This window comes from Megalops cyprinoides, chromosome 4 (genome assembly GCF_013368585.1).
Source record: "Megalops cyprinoides isolate fMegCyp1 chromosome 4, fMegCyp1.pri, whole genome shotgun sequence".
In the NCBI taxonomy this organism is placed as follows: Eukaryota; Metazoa; Chordata; class Actinopteri; order Elopiformes; family Megalopidae; genus Megalops; species Megalops cyprinoides.
The window spans coordinates 37,527,839-37,549,806 of NC_050586.1; the positions used below are offsets into that span (position 1 = coordinate 37,527,839).

The 21,968-nt window shown below is 45.6% G+C and overlaps 1 protein-coding gene across 1 annotated transcript; it reads right to left on the reverse strand.

Annotated features, from left to right (window-relative positions):
* Positions 1-1,083: 1,083 nt before the first annotated feature.
* Positions 1,084-21,479, reverse strand: polk (polymerase (DNA directed) kappa). Its single transcript, XM_036526840.1, has 13 exons — positions 21,358-21,479; positions 20,485-20,637; positions 18,690-18,809; positions 17,434-17,586; positions 16,090-16,221; positions 11,851-11,989; positions 10,219-10,416; positions 9,708-9,832; positions 9,354-9,520; positions 8,536-8,568; positions 7,404-7,500; positions 3,566-3,737; positions 1,084-2,177 (listed from the first exon to the last, which is right to left on the reverse strand). The coding sequence occupies exons 2-13, from the start codon at positions 20,614-20,616 to the stop codon at positions 1,084-1,086; spliced, it is 2,562 nt and encodes an 853-aa protein (XP_036382733.1). The 5' UTR covers positions 20,617-20,637; positions 21,358-21,479.
* Positions 21,480-21,968: the final 489 nt, after the last annotated feature.

Below are 21,968 nucleotides of genomic sequence, written 5' to 3' on the forward strand. Positions count from 1 at the left end.
CAGTGAATGTCTCATACACAGTTGATATACACTGTCATTTCAGAGCGTTTTGAACACGGTGAAGATGTACAGACCTCAATGTCCTGATGACAAGCCTGTCGTAACTGAGATTGGAGGGGGCTGATTTAACAAGCAATTTCCAACGAGGCAGCAGCACAGTGCCTTGAGTTTGTATGGAGAAAACCGTGAAACCACACCTTGGACCTCAGCAACGTCCAGCCACATTTGAAATGAAGACATCAAGAACAGGTTTGAATTGAAGAAAATTCAAAGCAATATCACTGATTACCAGCTCTAAATAATGTTCTGTGATGTGATGAATTTTCTTTCTTCGTATGGTCTGGGTGGTATTCAACGTTCTCTTAAAACAGCCAGATCAAATGGAAAACTTAAATCTGTGTAATGTATCACAAGATAACAGGCAGAATGTGTCGAGTCCAATTTGCTGAGCTTTACACCAGGCTGAGAAAGTTTTGACAAAATGCTGCCGGAAAGGTTCTTTAGTGGTGGATATCAATCATCATCTTGCTGAAACATGCAGGTAGCTAGTGAGGTACTTGAGTGAACGAGGACTCAAACAGCTGAATAGGTTAAAACGACTGAACCTGTCTCCACATGATGAACAGTCAAATAACCAGGCTGGACTTCAGTAGCTGTAGACAGAACGGTGATACTCCATAATCAGATATCATTATTTTTTGTTCCCCTGCCTGCCTAAAAGGAAATCACTGTCCATGCTCCAACTGTAACAATGAAGTGTGCTGAACTGCCTTCTGTAGACACCAGAAGAGCTGTTCAATCATTTCACATGTGGGTGGCAGTGTAGCATAATGGTAAGGACTTGTAACCACAAGTTTGCTGGTTTGATTTCCTGCTGGGGCACTGCTGATGTACCCTTGGGCAAGACACTTAACCCACAGTTGCCACAGTAAATATCCAGCTGTATATATGGATAATATGTAAAACCTTATTTGCTCTGGATAACAGCATCTGCTAAATGACAATAATGTAATGTAATGCAGATTACAAGAGGTTTTTACCAGCAAAAACATCTTTGATTGTGGACCTGACTGGGGCAAACATTTAGCTCATTTTGCTGTAGCTATACAAACACTGACCTTTGACCTTAGCGCCTGGCGCGATGTTGGAGTTGTGAGAGACCGCCGCTCCCCTGAGCTCCAGCAGGACGCTCTGGTTGAGGCACAGGTCCACGTGGCTGTTGAAGAGGGCCAGGTCGCTGGTGTCCTGCTGCTGGTTACACACGGGGCAGGTGAGGGCGGGGCCCGGGGAGCCCAGCGTCCTCCCAGGAGACCTGCTTTCCGTGCTCCGTCCCCCCTGGCCATCGACCGTCTCGTTAGAGGGACGGTCGACTGCGCTTGAATTCTCATTTATGGAATCTAATGGGAAGAAGGTATGGGAGCCAGCTTTGCTGTTGTCGACAGATTTCAAGCCCGGCCTATTCAGCGTGCAGGCACCATTCACTGAAGTCTCCTTGTTAATCTTAACAGGACTGTGGGTGCGCTTTTCAAAGAAGGTCTTTATGGTGCCGCTCCCTGCCTTGGCACCGGCTTCGTTCAAAGCGGCGGCTGGTTGGATTCGGACCCATGCGTCCAGAGAGCAGCTGTCCTCGTCCCCTGTGCCCACCCCCGTCTCTGGGTCCGTGTCCAGGTCGCCCTGTCCGGCGGAGACGCCGCTGAGGCACTCGTCCACGTGTCTGTTGAAGCTGCCCAGATCGGTGGACGCCTGCTCCCGGAAGCACACGGGGCAGGTGAAGGCCCCCTCTGGGGATCGGGAGGTGGTGGGCTGCTCGTCCCGTGGCGGGACGGGGCCGTCTCCCCGCCCCTGGGCGTCCTCCTGCATCTGAAGCCTCTGGGCGTGCATCATCTGGAAGAAGGACTCCGCCTTGGGCCGGCTGAGGATTGTAGCCACCCCCTCCGGTTTCACCGGGTCAGGTCTGGTCTCCTGGACCACGCTAGCGGAGGCATCACCCTGTTTCATAATCTCCACATCCAGGGGCCTAGAAGGCTCCTCCTGATTGGCTGGAGCAGCTCTGGGCACCTGACCGGCCGGCTGAGTGGCCCCGCATGTCTCCGACCGGCCTGACTGCAGGAAGCCGATGATACTCTTCTGCAGGGGCTTCCTGTCCTCAGAGCTGACGAATCCAGACACTCGAACCCCTACACACAGAGACAGGAGGAGTGAGTGATTATCAGTTTACCAACAGACATTTCATCTATGCGTATGAAGTCTTAAAATCTAAAATCTGGTCGTACAGTTCATACACTTCACTACTGAATGAACAACATGGGAACAAATACATCTATTTACAGAGCTGAGCCTTATGTCTTAGCTAAAGCATATCTGTAATTTACAAATGCATTTGCAAATTACCAATTTCATGTTATATATTGCAATATTAGTTACATACATCTGCAACTGAGAAGCAGTTCCAAGGCATGATTAGGTTTCTATGCTTAAGGTTAGGGTTTTTGGTTAAATACTTGGGTTTCCACCTAGATCATCTGCAGCCTTTTTAAAAATGTCCGAAACATCACCTTTCTGAAGTGATATACATTTTAATGTTTAGAAAGTTGATGATATAATTGGTTGAATTTCAGTTTCCTCTCCCCCATAATGAAAACTGCACAAAAAAAGCTTATCTTCAAAAGCTTGAACACAACTAAATGAATGTAACTTATAAACAGCATCGTTTGGTATGTTCAAATGAAACCTGCACACTAAAACATTCAACACTGAAGCAACACTGAAATAAACATCGCGTGAAAAGCCGTTAGAGAAGCTCCTGCAGAAATGAGCATCAGCTCTGACGCGGTTTGAGCATTCTCCCGCGGAGCTCGGTGGATGAGCGATCGGCCCGCGCGCTGCTCCCGAGGCTGCTGCCGCTCTGATTACAGTGCGGGGCAGACTTTCTCTGCAGCTGCGTCTCCCCGGCCGTGAAATCCGCCATTAGAGAGGACGCGCCGCGTTATTGATTGATGGAGTTATTCATCGGCCGCTGTGTTGTAATCAATCCGCTGTCACAAATGCTGAGAGGCACGTTTCTCGTGCCGGCGCGGGGGTGGGGGGGTCTGTCGGGTGGTCAGGCGGGGGTTCTGCGCTCTGCGGTTAGACACATCATAGAGCTTCGCTATAAACTCAGGGATACATTTCTGCTTTTGCCAGTTTTTTTTTTATTATAGCATTATAACAGATATTTTTTAATGTTTATTTAAAGCAGAGTTGATTGAAAATATATTTTTGACAACTTTATTCACTCTTGAGATACAGAAAATGTCTCTGTTGCATGACATTCTTCTTTTATATGAGTGAGATGTGCCTGGTGCCGGGGTTTATGAATTTTCTTTCAACATGAATGTTTTTAATTTTGCCAGGGAATATATAATCTTGCCATTTTCCATGGAGAAAATTAATAAATTGTGGTTGTGTAAAACTGGTTTACCTAACAAAAACAAAAGCTCATCGGACTATCGGTCTTGCACGGTGTGAACTGTAAATTAAGTCACTGCGTTACCAATACGCCATAACCTTCATCTGGTGAAATTACCCATGAGCCTCAGTCTAAGCGGCTGGGGGCTGGCGTTCTCGATCTCGGTCTTCAGGAGATCCTTAGCGACAGCAAAGATCTCCTCCTCACTGGACACCACTGCAGACACGGTCGAGGCTCTGGTCTTCACCTCAAAGTTCACGTTCTTCAGCTTAACCGTCACCGTCTTGCCCTGGAAGAAAAGGACTCGCCAATAGGATTTGTACAGAAGTGACTTACTTCCAATTTATTTTCTGGAGATTCGTCTGAAAAACTGAAAAAGGTTAGGTTGTGGTTATCGTGGACAGGGAGGGTTTTATACAAACGGAACCACACTAAGCACCAAGATCCTGCTGCATGTGGCGATCACATTTATAACCATTTAAATATAATGGTCTCAGATTTTCCTCTGAAGAAAATAAATTGGTAGGGAGTTACCGAGCTGGGCTGGTACAAAGGTGGTGCAATTTTGCAGGGGAATCGTGGCTCAATTGCAGTTTTGCAGTAATGCTGCTGGGGAGACTGAAGGAAAAGATTGATTCCGTAATCCACCATCGTTCAGACACTTCACCAAGTGAAAGGACTGGGTTTCAACACCCGTTTTCGTCCGTCTCAGGAAACCAGCAATCTGAGACGCAATCTCAACACAATACAAAGAGAGTAAAAGACATTAAGCACCAAGCACTGGCTGGGTCTGGGGTACCAAAAAAAGCACCGAATACCATGACTGCCATAACTACTACACCACAGTCTCACCATGCAAGTGGGAACAGACAACATGCCCAAGTGTTGCATCCATGCGAGGGAAAGATTAGAAATGTTATCATTCAAACATTAATGTCCTTCTGTTTTTGTCTGTTAAGACAATATGTCCACGTTGCATCATGATAACGGTATCAAAACACCAACGTCAAAGGTGAACAGATATACCAGGAGATGAAGCGCATTGCATTTCCCCCAATGCAAAACTAAAAGTGGGCTTTTATAGTATCTCTCACTGTATTACAAAAAACAGATGAAGACAAAACACAACTCAGATGTCTAAGGTCCAGACCCCTTGTAAAGGGAAGAGTTCATTATCCAGGACATATAGAGTGACATTCCAACCAAATGAAACTTTCCCTACTGTACTCCCTTACACAGATACATTCAAATACACTTCGATACACTCCTCTAATGCACTCCCTGTAATAGACTCTGATATACTCTCTCTCATACACTCCCTCTGATACACTCAGCCTCTTTCCCACGTGCCAGATCAGATCATGATATACATGATATAGAGTGCTGTGTGCCCGGCTTGCACGCCCCTTTTAACCTCCTTGTTTCCCGAGACCCCGGGGAGAGGTTGGCAGGAGCTCATCCGCGGCTCCGCGCCGTTACCTTCTGGCCAGCTGGTACAGTGTAAAAGGGAAAAACATCCCAGCAGTGGAACAGGCAGCAGCTGGTGCGTCTGTCCCATCTGCACGTCCCGATACGTGAGCGGAAAGGCAAGCGTGGTCACGGGAGGCGCGGCGGACACGGATCGGCCGGTGCCAGGCTGTAATTAATGGGCTGGCATCGTCCCGGGTGCAGTGCCGCAGGGCTACAGGAACCCCCGCACCCCAACCCCACCCCCCCCCCGCCCCCCTCGCCGCCTTTCTGTGTCAGGTGTGCAGGGTAACTCATCGCTCTCTCTGTTTTGGGTCTCGGTCGCCCCTCTCACACCTGCAGAGGAGCCCCTGAAGGAGCAGACTGCCTCGTCCTCTGTCGCGCCAGCCGAGAGGATCTGGGACACGCTGCCGAGGATAGGAACAAACTCCCAGAAGGCTGAGCGAAGAGATTCAGCTTTTACTCGCTGATCCTTTACCTTGCACCTCAATTCAGATTTGGAGCACCGTTCCGCGGATGTCACAGACTGACACATTGAAATGAGCTCTGAAGTGTTACCATAAACTCCTCAGAGCTTTTGGCTCCGTGTGACCGTACCCGTTAGCTACCCTGACACCTTTAGCTGTTGAAGCACTTTCCCCAGAGCTTTTATCAGAACTCTGCACTGATAATCAAACCCTCCTTTTCTGTTCCACCTCCCAGCATCTGCCACAGGACGGCACCCATCTGTACACAAGACCAACAGAAAGCCCAGGGCCAAGACTAATCACCAAACTGAAGTAACTTCACCCTGGCATGGCCCTGACACTTCCTTATTTAGGACTGAATAAACCCGCTACATTACAGGTCAAGCAGCATTACTCTTTAAAAAAAAGAGTCTCTTATGGAGAGTATTGGGTTGGAAGCACTTATAAATCGACCCTTTCAAGGCCATCAGCTTGCATGTTTGACACATCAAACCATGCATTTCACCCGGGATTCATTTTCTCACTAATTACTGTGTCCTAAAGATCTTTCATGATTAAAATAAAACTCAAACAAAAACACAAAATAACAGTAACTTAGTGGAAATATCTCAGAAAAATACCCTTGGCGCACTTCAAACCCATACAATCCTCAGCTCCTAGAAAAGGCCGCCTCCATGAAGTAGGCCTATCCTCGGATATATGATAGGCTCGTTTCTTGCAGGCTTTTATTACACTCCATTGTGCTGTATTGAGACGTGGCTGCATTGTGATGGAGTGTGGGCCGGGATGAGTTATATCAGTGGGGGATAACAGACACAATGGAGGGCTGGCAGCTGGGGTCTGGGGATATTGATTGTCCTATGCGATTTGTTTCTTTCAGGGTCTGTAAGTCAAGCGGTCCTGAGATCCCCACAGAGCTTGCTCCGGACCGTAAACAAAACAGCACAAAGGAGTGACACACCACCATGTTCAATCTCCTATCACTCCAGCTGCTCAGCTTTGAATTCTCCCTTTGCGAGGACCAATCAGGGACGGTGACCGGCAACCTTGATTTTCAAGGTGTGAGGCATTATCCCACCAGTAGGTATAAAAAAAACAAAACAAAAAACAACCGTTTTGTTCCAAAATCGCTTAAAGGACACCTGTGAATACAAACAGTTGCTTTCTGGATGCAATTTCATGTGGAAATCCACTTGGAAATCCAGGTTGCTGTCTTTTCTCCTGCTTGGTATGACCTGTTGCCCTTTTTTTAAGCATCTACAGCAGGCCCGCTTTCACGTTTCCCGCTCCCTTCATGAGTACAAACGCAGTGTTATGTTTTCAGCCCATGTCACCAGCTCAGCTGGCGAGTGCTAACGAAGCTATGAGATAACGCCGCTCTCAGCGTTTTCCTGAAATTTCTATTTTCTCTCCCTTTTCCTGCCGGCCTCACGCGGGCGAACAGAAGCCGCCCCGTCAGCAACGCGTTAGAGTTGACACCAGGACAGACTCGCCGGGCTGGAACTGACAGGCGTTTTCTCTGAGAAACGGAGACGCCACGAGTAAATGTACCGTGCAGGACAGTGGGATGGCGACAAAAAAAAAAAAACACGCGCGCATCTGGGACGCGACTCATTAGAGCGTACGGCTGCAAAGCGCGTTTCATCACGGTCAATCTCGTGAACGTTCGAAGCTTGAAAAAGAAAACAACAAACAACAAAAAGACTCCTGCGAGTTCAATAGCGCTCCAATGACTGCTTGAGCAGCTGATAAGCAGCTAGTAAAAAATTCCAAAAAAAAAAAAGATCAGGTCTACGAGAGTTAAAAGGGCATCTACAGCTTGTCTCTGACGAATGATCAGCACGTGACCGGCGGTCACTCAGATTAATTCAACCTTTCCTTCATGGAGCCGATACGCATCTGAAAATGAAAGCGTGTGAATGTGAAAGAGGTGTTTAGTTACACATACGAAGCATGTGGCAAGGCACCTCTTTTCTCACAGAAGAGCCCTCGGGGTTAGAGAGTGAGGTGGAGGGTTCTACCTTAAGGCCTTCCTTCTGCAGGTCCTGGGCCAGGTCTCGACACAGCTCCCTGCACAGCTCGTACTGCTCCTCAGCGCTGCTCATCTCCCCGAACGTCCTGTAGCGGTAAGCACAGCGGTGCGGGTGCCGAGATGAGTGCACTGCAGCCTTGCGCTCAAATGTGCAAATCTCTGTATGTAGGTTATACACATATTGCTGCTTTTATGATGTGCTGTATATGTGTCTTACAATGGCCATGTGAGCGGATTTGGATAAGAGTGTCCAGCAAAAAATACGTAACAAATACAGTACATTAACAAATTACTGGAATAACATGAAAATACAGAGTGGGAAGCCCTTTCATTGCAAAGTTGTACATAGAATTAATTAAACTTAACTGGCATAAAACAAAGTGACAAATTTCAGCAGAATTTATACATCAATGTGCAAAACAGCAATTAAAATATTGCGGGAAAAGAAAAAATGCATAAATAATAACTAATATTAAATAATTAAACTATATAAATATAAAATAAAGACAGATACCAATGGTATAGCATGTTGGTTTCATGAACCTGATCTTTAAAGGTTAGAGTAACACATGTGTCACACGTGTGTGTGCCCTGGCTGGAAGCCGCCCTTGTTTAACTGAACGAGCAGCCTGGCTCATATTCTCATCATAAAAGGCGCTGTGGCCAGATCACTGTTGACAAAGAGCAGGTACTGCCAGCTCTAATGATATATGCTCAGAGCGTAGCCTCAGATTCCCCACTCTACGTCCCTGCACGGAGGAAGTCGGCTGGTTTCTAGTGATTCTGTGACAGCGTATGATTGCTATGTGTCCCATGTGTGTGATATTGATTCAGGGCTGGCGTGCTGGGGATGGCAGGGAAACAGCAGCTCGCCGATAACGTCTCGCGCTGTGTCACGTCTGAGCAGTGCGGCCCGCGAGCTGGAGTCATGACAAAAAGCTCATTTCCACCCGCTCTAAAGCAAACAAAAAAAAAAAACTGACACGCACATTAATCATGTGAAACTACTATGGACTACAAACATGTTGCGCTATGGAAACAATGTGGAGGAAGAAGAACGGCTGCTGTTTCGGCTGTCAGTGAGACCCGAAGATGATCAGCTGTAGGACTGTGAAGCATACCTTTCCGTGCTCATGCTTTTCCTCTCACCATCCCTGCAACAGAGAATAAAAACGATTTATCATCCAAAATATGAACTGTAGACTCACCATCTGCGGGTTTAGGCCTTCACCTGCAGACAGAAGGAGCACAGATTACCACCTCTTTTGTCTCTTATATCAGCGATATCACTTAAACTAGTCTGACATCACTAACAAGTGGGTTTTTTCCCTGTTGTTGTAACTGATTTAAAGACAGTGGCATAAATCGCCTCATTTATGGGCAGCTGACAGGTGAGGATCTGACCGAATCGGAAAACAAAAAAACTATTTCACCCAAAACATTCCAGTGATCGCTCTCGTCTGATATTCTGTGAAAAATGTCACTGCTTTAGTTTTAACTACAAATCACACATTGGTCTGAATAACATTAAAAACTATCTATAATGCATATTATTATGTATAATACTAACTTACCTTAGCTCCTAATTGCTCATACTAAGAAACTAATACTAACATGCTTTGACTTAATACTTAATTTACATGACCACCAGTATCTCTTTTATGTCATACATTTTACAACTACTGAAATAGTTTTTAGCTCACATCCCTGTTTTTTTCGTCTATATACCTACAACCTGTTCTTAGCCCTGCACCTGAACTCTTCTGAAACCAGAGTGTCATTTGTATTCTTATTTAACCAATGCCAGTTTTTTGTCTTGAGTAATCTTGTATTTGTTTCCTGTGCCAACTCCAAGCACTTTTGGAACTGCCCTTTGCAAGGTGCAAAGCAAATAATATTTAGCATTAGCGCCACTTGCTATTACAATTAACTTCCTGACCTTTCAATGTGTGTGGAGCCCAAACCCAGGGAAATCTGCAGGAAATGATGCCAGGAGGTTTCAGAGAAAAGCAGGGAGAGGAGCGCCACCTTCTGGCGGAGCTGGGAACAGCTGGTGATCCCCAGAGCTCCCAGCATCTTCTCGGTCACCTTCCCTATGCCTGGCACCTGAGTGACAAACACATGGTAAACACTTGACTGGCGAAATCAAAATTTAGCAATTGACTATTGACCTTTGACTATTGGCCTTGACCTGCGTGGCCTCTGTACTGCTACCACGAATGGGTTTTCCACTACAGCTAAATGCAGCGGCTGAGAGTGGCGGCTTGGTTTGGTGCGTGCAGCTGCGGCGCACCTTGCGGATGGGGAGGTCCTGGATAAAGTCCAGCACCGTCTGCCGTTCAGCCGGGATCCGGTACTGCCCGTTGGGTTTGTTCTTGTCACTGCACACCTTGGCCAGCATGGAGTTGGGGGCGATGCCTTCAACAAACACAGGACTATCACCACCACGGCACACCTACATATAACACTGATGCTCAAAGATGTCACACATTTTAAAGTCCATACATCCCAAACCATGCCAGCTATATACTTTAGATACCCAGATCACCTTGAAAAGGAATGGATTTTACACTTATAAAAAATCTAGTTCAACAGTAATTTCACTCAAAACACCAAGGTTTCTGATTGAAAAAAGGACCAAGCTTTGATGTAATCTGTGGGATATCAGTCTTGGTTTGTATGATGATAGATCGCAGCCTACATGGGTGAATTATAGAGTCCCTAGACACAAACCAAGTCAAAATGAAGTTTGGCCAGAACACGTAGTAGGTGACGTGAGTATGATCCGGGCGAGAATGCGTCACCTGCGCTGGCGGTCAGGGTGGTCCTCTGCTCAATCCGGAAGCGCATCTCCCTCACCGCCTCCTCCGCGCACGTCCCAAACACCACGGCGCGCCCCGCGCCCCGCCCGGCGGGGGACGACGAGGGGCTGTCCTCGAACAGGACCGGGGACAGGCTGTCGGCGTCCCCCTCGCCCGGCGGCCCCTTCCCGTCACCCTCCTCTGCGCGGGGGGAAGAACGGAGAGAGAGAGGAGAGAGGAAGGAGGGACAGAGATGGAAGCACAGTTAATCTCCTCTAATTCACTTTTGCTGTCACAGTCTGCGAGCAGGAGAGAAAGGGAGGATGTACAGCACATGAAATATACATTGTAAGTCCTTAACCCGTCTTGAAAAACGACCAATTTCCCTTTTGTTGGACTTACCAGAGAAGGATTACACTTCTAAATTAATTTAGTGCGAGTCATTTTCTTTCTCGCTGGGTTTTTTTTTTTAATGGCAGAATCTTTTATGAAAAATAATTCCCCCAATCAAAAAGCGGTCTGTGGGAAATCTACAGTCCATTCAGCCTGCTTTTTAATCCATTCACAAACGCTCGTCTCGTTTCCCGTGTTTACAACCGCCGTGCGCCTTGTAATTACAGCGGAGTCACAATAGCGCCGTGCACACCTGCAGATGAATCCTCTTTGACGTTTTACTGTGTCCACCTCTTTGATCTTAATATTAGCGTGTGCCCAGCGGAGAGCAAATCCAATTTGCTTTGCCTCGTAAATTACAATGGTCAAAGCCGCGCGGATGTTTATCATACACCGTGGCATCTTTTGCAGTATCGCTTTATCATGTCACAGCCCACAGAATCACACTGTCATGACAATGCAACCCGGCAGAATCCCTTTATCGTGATAATACAGCCCCACTGACTCACCCTAATAGCAGTTCCACCACATGCTGACCGCAAAGCCATTAGCGGGCGGGTGATGCTGATGCACGGCCTTGACTCTATAGAGCAACCATAGTGTTCAAGGACCAATTATCAGCTCACTTACAATAAAGACATTTCACTGCACAGTAATTTTGTATCATATCTTATCACTGCATTCTGTGGCAGGAGTAAGGTTACCATCGCTTGGACTGTTAAAATATAACATGAGAATGAGTATCCTCTTTCCAGGGGACTATTTCTGCTTTTCATTTCAGCATTTCAAGAAGAGAGGAGGAATAGGAAACTGTTAGACTGGACAAATAAATGGCATGTACATATGATGCTGTCAACTTAGAGCTGACTGTTAATACGGAGAAGCATACTGCACAGTGATCAACCAACGGATATAGGGAGACACAGGCCATTGCCCCAGAACCCCCTCACTGATGCATGCCAGCAATGCAAAACACTAATGATGTGTTAATGGTGGACATCAAACTGTGGCCCTACTGCTGAAGGCATTATAGCTAGGTTTTAATGTGAAGCTAACACTGAAAGTAAGCGCACAGCAGCATGCGACTCTGGACCAGCAGACCTGCAAAGGTTACAGCTGCTGCCTCCGGGTTGGGGATAAGCTGCTATCGGTGTTGGGACAGAGAGGACGTTCGACCCCCCCGCCCCCCACCCACTGATGTCTCGCTGCCTGTGTTATGGTTCGCACCCCCGCTGCACGCACCTGCCGCTCGGACGGGGTGCGTCCTCACGGACTCGGGCCAGCCCCGCCTCTGCGCCACATGCTCGCTGATGTCCAGGTACGCCTCGTCCAGACTCACTGCCAGGAAATTGGGGTCGTAGTCGGCGAAGATCTCCCGCACCTTGAGCAAGCGGGAGAAGAGCAGGCACAGGGATACATTTACACATGTGTCCGCCTGTCCGGCAGATGTTTAATGACTGTCGGACCCCGCGGTGGGAAACGTCTGCAGCCGGGGAGAAAAGAGCTAATATTTGCCAGCCTGTCACACTCCGAGTTGTGTAGGCTAACAACTGGCTTCACTTTTCACAAGTTTCTCATCCATTTGCACTGTTGCGTCACCAAGGCAACCCCCGAGTCACACTGAGCAGGATGAATGAACACATCACCTGGGTCCACAGTCATTCTCACAGTGACACTTGAGGAATGACCGTACAACAGGTTTTCGGTCATGGTGAAACAAACTTTTGGCCTCCACAACCTTGTCAAAAGGTTGATACATGCGTATGTGTTGACACATGCGAATTGGATATTTCACATTAGTACCTCATATCTCTAACAAAAAAAAAAAAAAAAAAAACATTTTCAGTCTACAAACATGTACATCATACAGTACATTCTCCATTTATCAGTCCTCCATCACGAAAACTATTCATAACAATCTGATGTCAACTGACAATGAACCATGCAGACTGCAGGATCTGAGACACACTAAATGGGCAGTCTTCCACAGGAATGTTAGTCAGTGTTTTCTTAATTGCTTAATGTAACATGGCCCCACGTTTTCTCATTTTACCGCCCATTTCGTGATTCAGGCATTTGGAGGGTAATGGAGTGTTACAATTAAACACAGATGAGTCACGGCCCCAGTGAATTACGCATGGAGCTGACAGTCAGGCATACGGCACCATTAAGGGAAAATCCCCACCACGCAGCAAGAAAGCATAAATCAGTCTCACAGCTGCATCATCTAAGCTTCAATCAAGCGTGCAAGCGAGTAATTCAAAGCATGGAATCATTAATGACTGAAAGCTCACTGTGACTGTTTCAGCAAAACTCTCCCACTGTCTTACTGAAGCATCAACTAACAGAGATACCCTCCCCCATATTACTCTTCAAGTTTTATGTGTCAAAGGTGCCAGCTAGCTTGTAATTGTTTATAATGAGCAGGAGTTGCTACAGATCAGGCTGGATATGATGTAGTTCAGGCTGTTCAGACAGGACACACCAATAATGAAAAGCATTAGGTGTACCAGGGGATCTGTGAGAATGCAATGAGCAGGCAATTATGACAGAGGTGAAGCAGAAGAAGGAACAGCACACAAAGATTCTAATACAATAAAGGAAAAAGGTACAGATGGTCCAAGTTCAATCACTGTGTGAAATTCAGAATCATCAGATTCATCACAATTCCACGTGCTCATATAGCCTTTGATGGAACATGGAAGATGTGGTAAATGTTTGTAAGAACTCAGACCTCAGAGTTATCTCTACAGGAAACCACAACCCAAAAAACCCAAAACTGTTTATCTTGAACTGCACACTGGATGATTTCAGTGTAATGTTAAGGCTCTTTGAGCGAAGCTCTCAGAGCGAAATTTATGGCCTAAAAATAAGAAAGACCTAAACCAGACACATTGATTAAGATATGGTGAAATAAGACATGCACGGAGCATAAAATAATCCAAGCTTCACAGAGGCATCTCAATAGCAAGTAAGTAATACCACAAATATTTATTTTCGGTGCAATCAAGAAAGGCAGTTGAGCAGACTGTAGTGCAAGGTGAAATTATTTTCTTTGGAAAAAAAAATACTAGTTGTGATAAAATATCTAAGGTGAAATCACACTTAACGGCCACAGGAAGTGTGGAGCTGGGTCACTGGGTCACGGTATAAAGAGAGGAACAGAGGGTCTGTAAATGGTTTTAATGCTTTCCTCTGCAGTCCTGCCAGCTCAGTCAAAATCCAGTGATGTCAATACTGCTGTCTGGGATTAGTGCCACATCGACACCCTCCTGAACTCTAAAACTGGCACAATGGCCGTGTGGCCTTCAGCAACACACAGACGCAGACAGAGACACAGACACAGGCAGTGTACACGAGACTGAACTGATGCAATACTGACACACTCCACACACGCACACACACATACACACACATATACACACATGCACACACACATACACACACACACACACACACACGCACACACACATACACACACACACACACACACGCACACACACATACACACACACACACACACATGCACACACACATACACACACGCACACACACATACACACACACTCTCACACACACTCACACACCGACATGTGCATGCAAACTGACAAAAAATGGCACAGGCAACAAATTCAGTTTCCTAAATGTCAGCATAATCTCATTTCCAGGAGGGGGCGTAACGGATATCTTCCGCTCCTCCCGCAGCCGTGCCGTTTTTTTATCTCATTTCTGAAATCAGCTTTGGGCCGTGCCGTCTGCTAGGGCCACTGAGTCATCCCTGCAGGGAGGGCCGAACCGGCCTGACCGCTGAGCGCAGATGTGGAGCTCAGATGTTAATGTAATCCAATCTAATGGGGGAACGTCCAGCCAAACTGAGCGGCGCTCCCACATTCCTAACGCAGGGCTGTACTCGAGCTGACAGGCAGCCCTCTGCAGCTGCTGGGCCTGCTATACATCCAGCGTGTGCGCACGCGCGCGTGTGTGTGTGTGTGTGTGTGTGTGTGTGTGTGAGAGAGAGAGAGACAGCCTCCTCTGCTCACACTTTTATTTCTGTATGAGGCTGCTGGGTTTTTAAACACATGCATGTGATGTCCTCCTAAGAATTGTTATAGCTGTGCGTGTAAGAGGGGCGTCATCCACAGAATATGCATGCACTGTAATGTATAAACACACACCTTGCTATCGACAAAAAGCGTATGTATGTAGTGTATATATATATATCGCACTTAGCAAAGTGAATCTACAGATGGCAGAAAGTCTCCCGCACATGGTGTCTCTTGCAAAATCAACACATTCAGTATCAGCTGCTGAAGTGAAGCTGTTTGTTGACACTTAAACAATGACAGAGGAGTCTTACAGCTTCTGACATTCTTCTAAGACAAGTGTCAAAGACTGAATGTTTGTAGAATATTACAGCTCAGAGCTCTAACAAAGGTCTGCTGACTGAACTGTTAGCTTCAGTTTAGCCACTGTGATACTAAATGTGTTCATTTTGCAAGAGGCACAGTGTGTGGGAGAGCTCTTCTACAAGCTTTACATGACCTCTCCAGGGACCCGTGTTTAACTGAACTGTGTATGCAAACTTTCATCTATACTTCCAAAAACTTAATATTTAAAAATACTGAACCACCAATCACTTTCTGAAGCATATCAAGCGGTCTTCACCATTTCAAGACTGTGGTACAGCATGGTACAGTGTGACGCTCACAACAACAAATGAAATGAACATCAAAGAAAAATGTTACCTGGTGGATTGAAATTAGAGACAAATAATGATATGCTTCAGCATGCTGAAATGTACTTGATTTGAGATAAGATTGGGATCTCTGTACATTTTTCAGGATTCAATGATAAAAGGATACGCAATGAAATAAATACGGAGCTTTCCGGCTACACTGGAAAAGTGAAGTTTGAACTTTTTCCTTTGCCCTTTCCTGACAAAGGTTTCTTTTCTTTCTGCTGGGTGATTTCCACTAAACTGCTTCAAATTGGCATCCCTCTTATTCACATCAATGCAAGCTGGACAAACATTATTTTAAATGCACCAGCATTACCCCAACATCAAACATCACCAAGCTCTATTTATACCCTATTATGTTCCTGTGAACAATGCACGCTCCAGTGATCGAAACGTATTTCTACAAGAAATCCCTGGTATGGCACAATCTCTCTTTGTCTAAGAAATGTCTTTAAAGTAGCAGAAAAAACAGGTACAATAGCTGCAATATATCCCAGCTCAAGGGGCTGCCTGTATCATTCTGGTTCTGCTTGCCTCATATCTCTGTAATTCGGACAGAGGAGGGGCGGTATGGGAAGGGAACAAGATGATATGAACTCATGAACTAAGCAGATGATGCCGCCGAATGAAAAGACCTTCTGTTATTCCTCCGGGCGCTATGGCAACAGTGGGGGGGAAAAAAAATAACAACAAGACAAAACAAGCGAGGGAGCGGAGAAGGAAGGAGCGGGTCAGATCGTTACCTCGGCGCTCACCGCTCTGTACTTGTCGAAGTTTGGCGGCACGATGACCAGGCCGGGACACAGCTTCTTGGCAATGAAGCCTGGCATGGCCGCACGAACGCCGAACTTGCGGGCGTGGTAATTAGAAGTTGACTGAGGGAGGTGGGAGAAAGGCAAGATTCAGTTCAAGATTTCAAAACTTAAGACCTGGGAGCTGCGGGTACTGCCAGGGAACTACTTTTTAGGGAGAGGAAAAAAAAAAAAACCCTTGGGTGTATCAAAGGTTTGATTTCATCAAGTGTCGTAATGGAAATAAAATGTTTACGAAAAACATCAGCTAACAGCCTAGCAACATTAACACAGCAAGCGCTCACACCTTCAACTGACAAACCACACAAACAAAGTGGATGGCCCACCCACAGAAAAATGAAAGGGAGACAGAGGCCTTTGGTCCTCCCTCCTGAGCAGCTGCGGTGGTTATCGCTAAGACCAGCCGTGAGGCCGAGTCAGCCTTTATCTGCCTCATCTGAGAAGTCACAGCACATCTTAGGTCCTTCGCTCCACGGCTTGGTGCTGTCCAGGTGTGACCTTAGAGGACTCCTGTAAAAGTATTCACCGCTTGGCAATATTTAAGAGCCTGAAATGACTTTTTAAATACCCTGACATGATTCTATATCTTGTAGAAGATGAAATTCACTGAAAATGTTTGGCTGGAAGTAACAAACCTGCACCAAGTAGGTTCTGCTTAAAAGGCAAATTAACAGATGCCTGGAGTGTCCAACCAGGCACTATCCCTTGGTTTACTCTTCCCAGAGAATAGTCCCAGCTGCTCTTTATATATGAGATATGTATATATACAAGAGGTAGAGTCACTTATGCACCGTGTGTCAGGCCTTCCACCCCTATTATACTGTTTGTCAGGTGACAACTGTGTACTTAACAGGTTAGTACGCAGAGACCGCCCCCTAACTGCAGGGAGAGGTATTGCTTGTTATTGACTTGTGCCTTGCTGTTCCCAACCAATCACAATACAATCAAACAAACGTTGAATGTTAATGAGAAACGCCTACTGTGCGCCGACTGAATCACCCAGTCCTTTTAATTATTCCGTCTTCGTGCATACATTATCTCAATTTAGAGCACGGTCTTCGACAAATGCACTGTTAGGCCTGACCTATAGCTGGTAAGCAAGGCTTCGCACAAGGTAGGTAAAGTAAATGTTTGTGTCCATACAGTCCTTCATATCTTCAGGACAAAAGTGTCAGCAGGCAGAAACTCCTCCTTAGCAATGATGAAAAACAGTGAATGCTTATTAACGTGGCTGTGCTATTACCCAAAGCCCCATGTTGGATGATGGACCCTCACCAGCATGCTATTGGAACCCACAGCCATGGGCTTGTCCTTCAGCTCGGGGCAGTCTCTCATCTCCACCGCGGCGTAGAAAGCGTCCATGTCCACGTGCACGATGACGCGCCCCAACTCCCGCCCCCTCTCCAGATCGGCGGCCATCTTCTCCACCTGAGTGGTTCAGCAGGACCACGCTGTTAGTCGCCACACTCTCCAGGTGTGGACTGCTTTATCACCTGACATGCTTTGACATGTAGTAAATTTGTATTTTTGTTCAGAGATTTGGGACTGAAATGCAAGACATTATTTCTTATAAAATACAGTTTAAAATCAAACACTGCTGGTAGTATCAGCTATGACAGCTGTATTGAGTTACCTTTACAAATAAGGAAGCTATTTGCAATGAAATTTGCCTGTGGAACGAATTTATCTTCGTAGCACTGATTACAGATATGCAAGCGAAGCTATGAATGATGAAACAAAAATATCTGAATCCAGGAGTGGAACGGGAAGACTTTGGGACAATGGGAGGCTGTAGTGCACTCTAGACCTCACAACCGACCACAGGGCAGGGCATCCCTCTCAGAAAACACGCTGAAGTGTTACGCTTAATGGATGAATTCAGGAAACGATATGGCCTAGAGCTGGATGTATTAGACAAACCTGCCATCAGACATGGCCTAAATGGCTCTAAAAACCACTACAAGCTGAGTCAACGGGCTATACTAACCGAAGACACGCTTTCAAAACTTACATTTTAAATGTTTTGTGATGTACCGCCCACTGAACTCAGTCCTGATGAGTTCCTGTGCGAGTGGATACATTTGTTATCTGTGGTTACCCTTTACATTTACATTAATTCATTTGGCAGACGCTTTTATCCAAAGCAACTTACATAGGTTACAGTTCTTTACAATGTTATCCATTTATACAGCTGGATATTTACTGAGGCAATTACAGGTTAAGTACCTTGCCCAAGGGTACAGCAGCAGTGTCCCAGCGGGAATTGAACCGGCAACCTTTTGGTTACGAGTCCTGCTACTTAACCACTATGCTACACTGCTGCCCTTTCCTCAGGAGGTGTGAGCACGAAAAGAAAACACTGCCGTATGTCTCTAACGGTAAAGACAGAAAACCCAGCTATAGCTTGTATGGTACACACAAGCTAGCTGTCAACTCCTCCTAAGGTCGAAACCCCTGCGAGAGGTTGCACATATTTTCCGTAAATAACTTCCCTGGATGTACACACGAGCTGAAACGGGAACGCACGTCACCTGTACTTGCGCCTTCCCGAGCTGCTGCTCGGTGATCTGGGCTTTCTGCTGCAGCATCCTCTCAATGCGCTGGTTCACCTGCCGGTCCTTCTTCAGCTCGTTCTCATAAAACCTCGACCCCTTGAGGTAGAGACGCAGACGTGCAAGTCGTTTCAAAATTGTGCGATTGTGCGGACGAGGGCGGAGCCCCCGCGTATCTAGTGTGCCAGCCTTCGGAGTAAATTAATTCAGGGACATGCAGTTTCACAGGAAACAAGTGAGCATTCTGCAGGTTCTGATCATTCAGTATCTTCGAAGGTGATCAGAATAACAGCATGGGTACGCAGATGCCTTCAATATGAAAGGAGTCACGTTCCACACGCATCCTCAAATTTTCTCCTCATACCTGTGCCATATTCAGTGTCAGTATTACCCCATGCTAATGTGTACTGAATAGAGATGTCCCCCTTAGCTGCTGTAAGCAACACCTCTGTGGCTCCCTTAGCCATTTATAGCCCCAACTCCAAGTCATACTCCGCAACTTCACGAGAAGCCCCAGCGTCCGCGTCTCTGCCTGAGAAGCCCTCTCATCATAGGAGCAGTGCGACAACTGGGATCTGCCAGCAGGGGAGTGAGAGAGCGGGAGTAAACAGTATTTGGCTAAGGAAATGAGCCTGGGATATTTTATCATGGGATTCTCAGACGTGCGGTTGCTGGCAGCACTTCCAGTGGCTTGCAGCTTAGCTTGGGAAACTCTCACAGTTCTGACAGCGAGGGCTGCCGAGAGTGAAACGCAAGTAATGAGGGGAATAATGATGCAGTCCCGAACATTTAGCAAGTGTGTACGGCTGCCAGGTATTTCACGCGACACTGTGAGCGTGGCCTTGTCCTTATCTCACACAGACAATTCTCAAGTCTTCAGAGCATCCAAGACATGCAAAAGACACTGCCTCTGAGAAGTCTGTAAATGTGGGCTTCTGTTTCAACTCTCTATGACAACACATAAAACCAGTCAGATTTTCAGCCTTAAAGTGGGACATTTTCAAAAAACACTGACAATAGGATTTTTTAAGTTTCCATGGGGCTTTTCTCAAATCAAACATAACAAATCAGATATTATATGTATCTGTGTCTAATGTGTACTAGCTCACTACTTCTTTCTCTATTGTTCAACCCATTCTGAATCAATACATCCAACGTACAGTTTGTCTGGGAGTTTTTTTTTGGTGTCCTCATCTAATTGATGTATAGGCTTAACTGGAAGTGCACTTTCATCCTGGCACTGCACAGTCGGTGTCCGTCAGGGGTGGGTACTTTCGTTGTGGGACGGTGAATGTGCTAAAGCCAGAAGATGAAAGTGGGCCTTAGAGAGATACTCTAAACCATCTAAATAAGGATACAACAAAAATATCCTCAGGTGCAGACTGCACAAGTATTGATCTAGCATTGATTGGTCTAGAGAGCCAAGTAGGCCATTTGGGCGTTTGAACACCACAAAGCATTTAGTCTGCTGCCATCTCCAAAAATGCAGCAACCTAAAACTCCCTTGACAGAAAGCTGAAACAAGTCTGTTTTCCTGCTGATGCAGACACTTTTTGACCACGCTTTGATTTCAGATTATGAAATCGTCATACTGGCATGAAAATATTTTAAAAGTATTGAACTACATATCACATTACTGACCATGATTTTTGGATAAAATGCATCTTTAAGTAAACATCTGACTGAACTGGATGCTATTGTACTGATTGCACCTCACCTGATTACGGAAATATCCTTCGTTTCATTAATGTAGTGTTTCATGTGTGGTATTTACCTTGGAAACCTCTAGGATGATCTTGTTGATCTTGTCCCTGTCTAGACCCTCCATACCAGCCTTGTTGTCATTGAGGCCCATCCGGGAGAGGAAACCCACCCCTGTGCAGGTGGTCTCCTCTGGCAGCTCCATCCTTTAGCTATGTAGTAACACCTGTCGGAAAGGCAGTTTTATTAAATAATAAAAGCCATACAATTGCAGTCGACGACGCTGAAATGTGAGGAAAGCATATTCGAACGTCACTGTTATGTTGTGTGTGATTTTTTTTAACCAAATCTTTAGCCTATTGAAGGTATATCTAGCTAACTACTTCACAATACAATATAACAGGTATGGCATAATATACAGTATGCATTTGCACACTGGAAGTAACCCTGGATAATAGAGTCTGCTAAATGAAAAAATGTAAAATGTAAATTATGACATGTATTAGAAAGCATGTTAGCTAGCTATAAAACTACATACTTTTCTCCAAACGTTTATGAGCCAATCTTTAGTTGGCTATACCGAGATGGTATGTAGGTAGCCAGCTAGCTTGCTAAATTAAAAAACACTACGGCCAGCGTAAATTATCCCGAACCATCATCAATAATTCTACTTAAGAAATAGCCAGTTAACTCTCGAGAAACTACTTGGATTTTTTATAACAGTAGCTATCTATACAGACTTCTTAATACACCTCAAGTCATATCTACGCTCTCGATGATCTAGCTATCTTACGAAGTTTAGATATATATTTTTGCTATTTAATACGCCTCGAGATTGTCTTTAATACTCGTAACAATTATATATGACTAAGATGGGTAGCTATCCATACAATCTAACTAACCAATGTAACAAGACAGACTAACTAGTTACGATATAGTAATTTACCTCTTCTGCTGATTCTAGCTTTTAACAAACACCATTTCATGTTCGTTAGGCGAATTGCTCGCTAATTATTCTTGTTAAATAAGCATAATTTCCCATTGAGTTAGCTAGCTAGCTACCTTAGCTAAAATAGCTAACGTCAATCTGCGCGCCCGGCAGTAAGTACTTCCCGAACAAACGTTGACGTATTTGACCACGCCCCCTCTCCTAAAAGTGACATGTTTGTTGAGGGCAACGACAACAGGCAATTGATAACTTGTATCAACATATTATGATTTATGATTAAAAAATAAACTGACAACAACTGTTAGTGGTGCAGACAACACTAATTTCGATGTAGATGTAAATTGATTCCACAGAAATCCGTAGTGCTAGGTAGTCAGCTAAATGACTTAAATATCTTCATTATTGCTGAGAGGTAAAGGCGTATTTGGCAGTATTGGGCAAAATCACTTGCTTCATTATTGTCGTATAGTTTGGCTGTTTGCATGCTTCATACGTTTACAGTTAACCCTTTACTAACCAATAAAGCAGTCAGTTGCTGTACTGTGTATTTGCGGCCAGACAACTCAGGAACATGGCCAATCTAACTGCAAGCCAAAATTCGTGGCCAA

Coding starts and splice junctions, on each gene's coding strand:
- polk (XM_036526840.1), bottom strand. CDS start 20,616: ATGGAGCTGCCAGAGGAGACCACCTGCACAGGGGTGGGTTTCCTCTCC. Junction 16,222..17,433: donor TGGGTTCCAATAGCATGCTG/GTGAGGGTCCAT, acceptor CACCTCCCTCAG/TCAACTTCTAATTACCACGC. Junction 3,738..7,403: donor TGCAGAAGGAAGGCCTTAAG/GTAGAACCCTCC, acceptor CTTTTCTTCCAG/GGCAAGACGGTGACGGTTAA.